The sequence below is a fragment of the Rhineura floridana genome, chromosome 12 (genome assembly GCF_030035675.1).
Source record: "Rhineura floridana isolate rRhiFlo1 chromosome 12, rRhiFlo1.hap2, whole genome shotgun sequence".
NCBI lineage: Eukaryota > Metazoa > Chordata > Lepidosauria > Squamata > Rhineuridae > Rhineura > Rhineura floridana.
The window spans coordinates 3,245,725-3,254,335 of NC_084491.1; the positions used below are offsets into that span (position 1 = coordinate 3,245,725).

The window sequence follows — 8,611 nt, forward strand, 5'->3', positions numbered from 1 at the left end:
AAATGGTTAGAAATCCCTCAGCTTGATTCACTTGATGGAAAAATCATTTTTTTAATGTCAGATCATAACTTGGAAGTAACCCACAAAGTAGCTCTTTTTGTAATAGCAGCAAGAAAACTTAGGGTCAATTACATTGCCCTTTGAGATATTACATAGGCAAGTTCTCTTACATGAGATCCCCGCTTAAATGCTTCCCTTTTAAATGTCTCCATTTGATTTTAAAGTATTGTATATGTATTGTTTTAATTTGTGTTGGCCTTTGGTCCTGCAAACAAATCAATAAAGTAAAGTATCAGCTAATTGCTTGATACCTCCATCTGTTTGGGAGGACTATTTTGCAAGATTATACCATTCCAATAATGACAAGGTAATCGAGATTCATTTTCGGTCATCCGAGGTTTCATCTTGGCCCCCTGTTACACTTGATGAAATCTTAGAACTTATTAGACGATTAAAACCTAATAAAGCACCAGGCCCTGACAACATTCCATCTGAGGTCTTTAAATTGAATGCTAATTGGTGGGCGCCCATCTTGGCGGTATTTTTCACCAATATTGATTCTTCTATGAGGATCCCTCCTGATTGGGGTGTGGCCCTTATTATCCCAATCTATAAGAAAGGTCCACACTCCAATCCGGCAAATGATAGACCAATAAGCTTACTCAACATCATTAGCAAATTATACGCTGCTCATCTTCACTCAAAGTTGAGCATGTGGCTGGATCAAAATGATATTCTGGTCCCGGACCAGGCAGGTTTTCGTCCAAGACGTTCAATTATTGACCATGCTTTGATTTTGCAGCATTTAGTTTCTAAATATGCAGGTTTCAAAGGAGGGGCTTTATATACAGCATTTATAGACTTAAAAATGGCCTTCGGTTGACAGAGACAGACTATGGTACAAATTAACTGACTTAGGAATAAGCGACTACTTATACTGTTACAAGGACTTCATACAAATACGACCCTACAAGTAAGATGTAACTCTAAGGGTTATTTGTCAAATCCCATTCCAACATATAGAGGGGTTAAGCAGGGTTGCATTTTGGCACCCCTGCTGTTTAACATTTATATAAATGATGTTGTGTCAAATTTGGCTTCTATCTCTTCACATTCGCCGATACTAGCTGGCAGTCCGCGGAATGTTCTTCTATATGCTGATGATATGGTATTACTATCTAGGACCCCAATAGGCCTAAAACGTTTATTGTCTAAACTAGCCTCCTACTGTTCATCTGAACTACTGACAATAAACCATCAAAAAACAAAAGTAATGGTCTTCACAAAAAAAACAACCAACCATCGTTGGTATATAGACGGCCAAGAAATTTACCAGGTTAAATCCTTTAAATACCTTGGAATAATCTTCCAAGCTACAGGGAGTCATCAACTGCATACTAAACAGGCGGTGCTCAACGCTAAAAATGAAAAAATTTCAATGCTAAAAAAACATCAAAAGCCCTCTCAACCTTTTTTTACTCTAAAGGAGGCCAAGCCATCCTACCTGCCATAAAAAATTTTAACGCCAAAATTATCCCTCAGTTGACAGGTAGACCTCTCGTCCACTGCACAAACCACACTGATTGTGGCTAACAAAGAGTTTTGGAATCTCAACAGATCCAGTAGACTTTCCTTCTCTCCTCTGACTGCTGAAGGATATAATGCTGCTGTTTGATATATGTATTTAGAGGTTTTATCAATAAGGCCATCAAGTCCAACTTAAAGCATCCCTGACAGGTGCCGGTTTAGCTGCCTCTTGAATGCCTCCAGTGTTGGAGAGCCCACCACCTCCCTAGGTCATAGAATCATACAATCATAGAGTTGGAAGGGGCCTTGTAGGCCATCAAGTCCAACCCCCTGCTCGCAGCAGGAAATCCTCAGCTAGAGCATCTCCCGCAGATAGCTGTCCAGCCTCTGCTTGAAGACATCCAGCGAAGGGGATCCCACCACCTCCCTAGGCAGTCGGTTCCATTGCCGAACTGCCCTTACTGTCAAGAAGTTCCTTCTAATGTCCAATCTGAATCTATGCTGCTGCAACTTAAAACCTAGTCCTACCCTCTGGGGCAGCAGAGAACAAATCTGTACCCTCCTCTATGTGACAGCCCTTCAGGTACTTAAAGAGTGCAATCATGTCACCCCTCAGCCTTCTCTTCACCAGACTTAACATGCCAAGTTCCTTCAACCTTTTCTCATAAGACTTGTTCTCCACACTGGCTATCATCCTCGTTGCCCTCTTCTGAACCCGCTCCAACTTGTCTATATCTTTCTTAAAATGAGGAGCCCAGAACTGAACGCAGTATTCCAGATGAGGCCTGACTAATATAGTGGGACTATTACTTCCCTCAACCTGGAAACTATAGCTCTGTTTATGCAGCCCAAAACCGTGTTTGCCTTTTTTGCCACAGCATCACACTGCTGGGTCATGTTCAACTTGCGATCCACTACAATTCCAAGGTCCTTCTCACATGCACCACTGCTAAGTCGGGTATTTCCCATCCTGTACCCGTGCATTTTGTTTTTGTGGCCTAAATGCAGAATCTTGCATTTGTCTTTATTGAACCCAGAAACCCAGAAACCTCTCTAGGTCATGGGTTCCACTGTTGCACTGCTCTAACAGTTAGGGAGTTTTTCCTGATGTCCAGTTGAAATCTGGCTTCCTGCAGCTTGAGCCCATTATTCCGTGTCCTGCACTCTGGGATGATCGAGAAGAGGTCCTGGTCCTCCACTGTGTGGGAACCTTTCAAGTACTTGAAGAGTGCTGTCATATCTCCCCTCATTCTTCTCTGCCCAAGACGAAACATACCCAGTTATTTCAGTCTCTCCTCATTAAGAGTTTTGATGATGATCAATTTTAAAAGATGTCTTAAAAAAGCAAAATGAATAAAATCAGCTATTTAAAGTATACATTCTAAGCTAACGTTACAGATTAAAATACGCATGAGCTTTAAATTCTTTGGTTTCCTTGCCTAAACAAAAAATATTTAGCAGGCACCAAAAAGAATCCAGGGAAGGCGGCTGCCTAATTTCAAAGGGCAAGGAGTTCCAAAGCATGGGAGCAGCCAGCCTAAAAGATCAGCTCCTCACAAGTGCGCAACCAACATTATTCGGCACTTGTAAAAGTGCCAGTTCCACAGAACAAAGCGGTCGAGTCAGCATTTGTGAGTTAAGCTGATCCTTCAAGTAAACTGACAATGTAAACAAGGAAACACAATAATATTATACAATTTGAAGCCAAGAAGTTAGTTTAAAGGCAATGTCATATAGCAATATAGTGGGTGGTAAATGATGCTAGTCCGACTGAGAGAAACCTATTGAAGTTAATAGACATAGCTGACTTAGGTTAATTAATTTCCATGGGTCTACCCTGAGTAGGGCTCAGTTAAATATACCCATTATGTTTTGAAAATCTAGTTTGAAAACAGCATAAGAATAGCATTGTAACTGCACTGAGAAAGTGCTCAGAGTTTATTTCCTATCCTTATTGAAAGTTTGGCCTCCTTCTAACTTCCTCCAAACCATCTAGTTGCAAAACAGAGTTTTGGAATATGACTACGGATTGCCATAACCTTTCTGAAGAAAGTAATACCTGGGGACCCTGGTTTCTCTGCACATTCCTTTGAAGCAATCCAACAATAACTCGATTCGCCCAAATCAGTGCATTCAGACCTTTTGGGGCCTGAGCTGAGTCAGATTCTGACAGCCACGGAAGGGTACGGGTCAGATTGGATGACCCAGAGCAGGGCAGGGCATCTGACAGGGAGAAGTGGCAGCCACAGCTCTCCTTCCTACCTGAGTGCCTCCAGCACTGATGCCCCGCAAGATCACTGCAGGTGATCCTGAAGGAAAGGGCCTTGCAAATCACCATGTCCAGTATTACTTCCTGGGCTCAAGGGCCAATGAGCCGAGGGAGCGGACCTGCTCAGAATGGACCCCGTGCTCAGTCACATTGTCTCCCTCCCCCTCCCCACTGTATGTAATTAGGCTTCTTTCAAATTCTAATTAAACATTAGCCCCGCCCCTTGACCTTATTTGGGAGTGATTCCGAGCGAGGACGGCTAGTCCCCAGGTTGACCCAGGGTGGGTCTACTGGTGGACTGGAGCCACGGGCAAATGGGGGGGCTGTGCACAAGCCCAATATTTACAATGCCATGTCCCTTGTGCCTGACACACTCTTCTTCTTCTCCTCTCCAGCTTCTCAGCTGCAGCGGACCCTGGCCGGAAACCCAGAAACATCTACAGAAGCTGATCCAGTGCAATCTGAAGACCTCACATATCTTCACAGTGACGGCACCGGCCCTGCAAAGCTCAGCCTCCCTACCCAACCTTGGGCTTTCGCTGTCAGTGGAGCAAAGTTTGCTCCATCAGGCATCTTCTTTTCTCTTCTCTGCAATAAAGACATCTGCTCATTTGCACACTGGGCAATGTGTGTGTGTGTGCGTGTTTTCCTGGCTCTCCAATGTGGTTTTATTTATTTATTTATTTATTTAATTTATTAGTCGCCCATCTGGCTGGTTGTCCAGCCACTCTGGGCGACGTACAAGATAAGACAATACATTAAAACATTAAAATTTAAAACCATAACAGTAAGAAACCTAACCCACCCCAAAAGCCTGCCTGAAGAGCCAGGTCTTCAAGGCCCGGCGGAAGCTTATCATAGAAGGGGCACCTTTGCTGTCCCTAGAGGGCAAGGGTGGGGACCTTTTTGGCTCCAGAAGTCGCATCCTTACCAGCATCAATTTCACAGGGCAAATTTGATAGGTGGGTTTGGCAGCCCATATGCCAAGCTTCCTTGCAGCGTTGCAAGGGTCTCCTTCCTTTTTACAGTCCTGATCTCAGAGATTCAAAAGGGGACCTTGGGGAGACTTGCACAGGGCTTCCAAGGACTTCCCATTCTCCTCTCTAAGCCTCTGATGCTGGATGTTTAATAAGGGAGTGCAGGGATACTTGCAAAAGCTTTAAGACAGCCCCTTCAATGCCATTTGAGCCTCTGGAGGCTCAGAAGCAGAGGGCGCTGTGGTAAAGCCCTTTGTAAGAGTGCTCCACTTCTCCTCTAAGCAAGCTTGTAGAGCTGAAGGGATAGTGCCGAAGAGGATTTAAAGGATAGTGCCTCTGAACATTTGCAGAGTGCCCTCTATGTTCTACCTGAGAGTTATCTTGTGGACCCTGGAGGTCTTACGCAGCAGTGTTCACAGGATTTAGACAGGGAAAATGAGCGCTTTCTTCTGAGTAGGTGTGGTTACTTCCTGAAAGCAGAGGGAAAAAATCTTGGCAAACCCTTTGAATTATCCTTAGAAAACAAAACTGTAGCTTTAATAAAAGTGTACTTTTCTATTATAAGATACCTATAACAAATAAGACTGATTATTTAGACAGAAGCGGATGAAATTTGCAGACTTAGCACTTCTCCTTAGTGAATAGGGCCTGTTAAATTACAGAACAACAGATGCAGACATTTTTGTATCAGACACCTTTTATAGTTTTTTTTTAAGTATTTAACTTTTCTTTGGTATTATTGGATGAAATTTGTGGAAAATGCAGGTTTTAGGAGCTGGGGGGTCTCAGTGGGCTTGATGCAAATACTGGGATTTGTAGTCCAATCAGTGAGGGGGGCCAGAAGATTTTCCAATGTTATGTTTTTTCCATGGAAAATGTTCCATTTCATATATTAATTACTAATAATAGAATGGATGATTACAAAGCAATATTAGGGAAACTTGGCAGTTTCAAAGTTTTTGCTTTGTTTACTAAATTAAACTCATCATAAAAATTTCCAGGGCAACCTGAAGATTTTCCAATGCAAATTCTCTGACTTTGCATTGGAAATGTTTTTGCAGTTCAAACCTTTCCAGGAAAAAACCTTCCAGACTCCTCCTCCTTCCTCTGGGACCTCTGTAACAAAGAGGAGCTGCTTTGGGACTACAGAGGTGAAGGAAAGGAGGGCTTGATGGAGTGCTGGGGAATCATATCATGCTCTTTCAGAAATAATGGGGAGACTCTCTTTCCAGGCCTTTCCAGGACAAGTCACAATGGGGGCTCCAATGGACAACGGTAGGTCTCTGGGTTGGCCATGGCATCTTCTCCTCATACAACAAATATGGGCTTCTGTTTTTCCTCAGGAGATCAGTGCCCATCTGGGCAATCCCATGAGTTTCTAGAAGCCCCTGCTCTAGAGAAGCCGAGAGAGAGCAGATCCTCCTCGCTTTTTACCCTCCCCAAACATACATATATATCTGAGGGCAAGTGGTCCCTCCTTCAGATTGCTGACCTCTGCTTAGCTTCAGCATCTGGTCTTCCCAGACTATGCCCCCCTCCTCAGCCTCTGGTCATTCCCTAAGGAAGAATGGTCTCAAGGATGATTCATACTGCCCATGATGGAGCCATTCACATCTGGGGGCCTGAGCAGGGGATGTCGCTCCTAACACCTACGTGTGCGTGGAGGTTCCTGGAGGTAGGTCCTCAGCTCTGCAGTTGGAGTCCTGGCATCTTCCCATTCTAATCTTGTGATTCAAAGATGCAGTTCCCAGACCTGCTTGGCTGGTCTGCCTGGAACGATGGCAGCAATTTCATTTTATTATTAAAAGTGTTGGTGGTGTTGGTGTTGGTGTTGGTGGTATTGGTGGTGTTGGTGGTGTTGGTGGTGTTGGTGGTGTTGGTGGTGTTGGTGGTGTTGGTGGTGTTGGTGGTGTTGGTGGTGTTGGTGGTGTTGGTGGTGGTGGTGGTTGTGGTGGTTGTGGTGGTTGTGGTGGTTGTGGTGGTTGTGGTGGTTGTGGTTGTGGTGGTTGTGGTGGTTGTGGTGGTTGTGGTGGTTGTGGTGGTTGTGGTGGTTGTGGTGGTGGTGGTGGTGGTGGTGGTTGTGGTGGTGGTTGTGGTGGTGGTTGTGGTGGTGGTGGTGGTTGTGGTGGTTGTGGTGGTTGTGGTGGTTTTTGTTGTGGTTGTGGTGGTTGTGGTGTTTGTGGTTGTGGTTGTGGTAGTGGTAGTGGTTGTGGTGGTTGTGGTGGTGGTTGTGGTGGTGGTTGTGGTGGTGGTGGTTGTGGTGGTGGTGGTGGTGGTGGTTGTGGTGGTGGTGGTTGTGGTTGTGGTTCGTGGTTGTGGTGGTTGTGGTGGTGGTTGTGGTTGCGGTTGTGGTTGTGGTTGTGGTTGTGGTTGTGGTTGTTATTGTGGTTGTGGTTGTGGTGGTGGTGGTGGTGTTGGTGGTTGTGGTGGTTGTGGTGGTGGTGGTGGTGGTGGTGTTGGTGGTGGTGGTGGTGGTGGTGGTGGTGGTGGTGGTGGTAGTGGTGGTGGTTGTGGTGGTGGTGGTGGTGGTGGTGGTGGTGGTGGTGGTGTTGGTGGTGGTGGTGGTTGTGGTGGTTGTGGTGGTGGTGGTGGTGGTGGTGGTGGTGGTGGTGGTTGTGGTGGTGGTTGTGGTGGTGGTTGTGGTTGTGGTGGTGGTTGTGGTGGTGGTTGTGGTGGTGGTTGTGGTGGTGGTGGTGGTGGTGGTGGTGGTGGTGGTGGTGGTGGTGGTGGTGGTGGTGGTGGTGGTGGTGGTGGTGGTGGTGGTGGTGGTGGTGGTGGTGGTTGTGGTGGTGGTGGTTGTGGTGGTTGTGGTGGTGGTTGTGGTGGTTGTGGTTGTGGTTGTGGATATGGTTGTGGTTGCGGTTGTGGTTACGGTTGTGGTTGCGGTTGTGGTTGCGGTTGTGGTTGCGGTTGTGGTTGTGGTGGTTGTGGTGGTTGTGGTGGTTGTGGTGGTTGTGGTTGTTGCTGTGGTTATTGTTGTGTTTATTGTTGTGGTTGTGGTTGTTGTGGTTGTTGTTGTGGTGGTGGTTGTTACCCAAAGGTCTCCAAGCAACTTACAACATCCTTAAAGAAAAAAAGGCAAATGTACCTTCCCTTAAAAACAGGACTATAAAACAACATGAACCCGCATTCAGTCACAGAAGACTTTGGCAGCACACTGATATGCAGAACACCATCTAATTTATTATACGGCCACGAGAGTGGCTGTATACTATAGCCAGTGTGGATTTTTCACTTGTTAAATTGAAAATACCCCCATGCCATTCTGATGCTTCCCATAAGCTCATTTCAACACAAAACCTTACAAGACTTGTAGTCCTGAACTCAGAAACTTAACAACTTGTAAATTTTCATGGTGATACACAAAACAGTCAGAGAGAATAGAGAGTTCAAAGTTTAAAAAGAGAGAGAGAGAGAGAAACCCAGATCCCTTTTGGACTTTTGAATAATTTATGTGCCATCTTGGTCAATGAATCCACTATGACCAATATGGCCGTCATTCCTTGTGACTTCGGTAAATCAGTTATAAAATCCATGGATAGGTCCTTCCAAGGTTCGGTCGGCGTGGGTAGAGGGTTAAGCAAATCTACCGGTTTTCCCGTGTCTGTTTTCGCTCGCATACAGACAGAGCAGGATTTTACATAGTTCTCAATGTCTCGGCGCATTTGAGGCCACCAAAAATCCTTAGCCACATTCTGAATGGTCTTAAAGATGCCAAAGTGCCCAGCCGTGATATAGTCATGACATTAACGCAAAATTCTGAGTCTTAAGTCCCCCTTTGGCACATATCTGGCAGCTTTAAACCACAACAGTCCATCCTTCCAATGGAAACTTACTT

General features: G+C 45.3%; 1 protein-coding gene across 1 annotated transcript; it reads right to left on the bottom strand.

Annotated features, from left to right (window-relative positions):
• Positions 1-7,084: 7,084 nt before the first annotated feature.
• On the bottom strand, positions 7,085-7,759 carry LOC133368744 (integumentary mucin C.1-like; the record flags this gene model as incomplete). The annotated part of the gene is made up of 2 exons (XM_061593359.1): positions 7,085-7,375; positions 7,646-7,759. Coding segments are annotated over 2 exons (405 nt in total), but the record flags the coding sequence as incomplete, so codon positions are not given.
• Between the last annotated feature and the right edge of the window lie 852 nt (positions 7,760-8,611).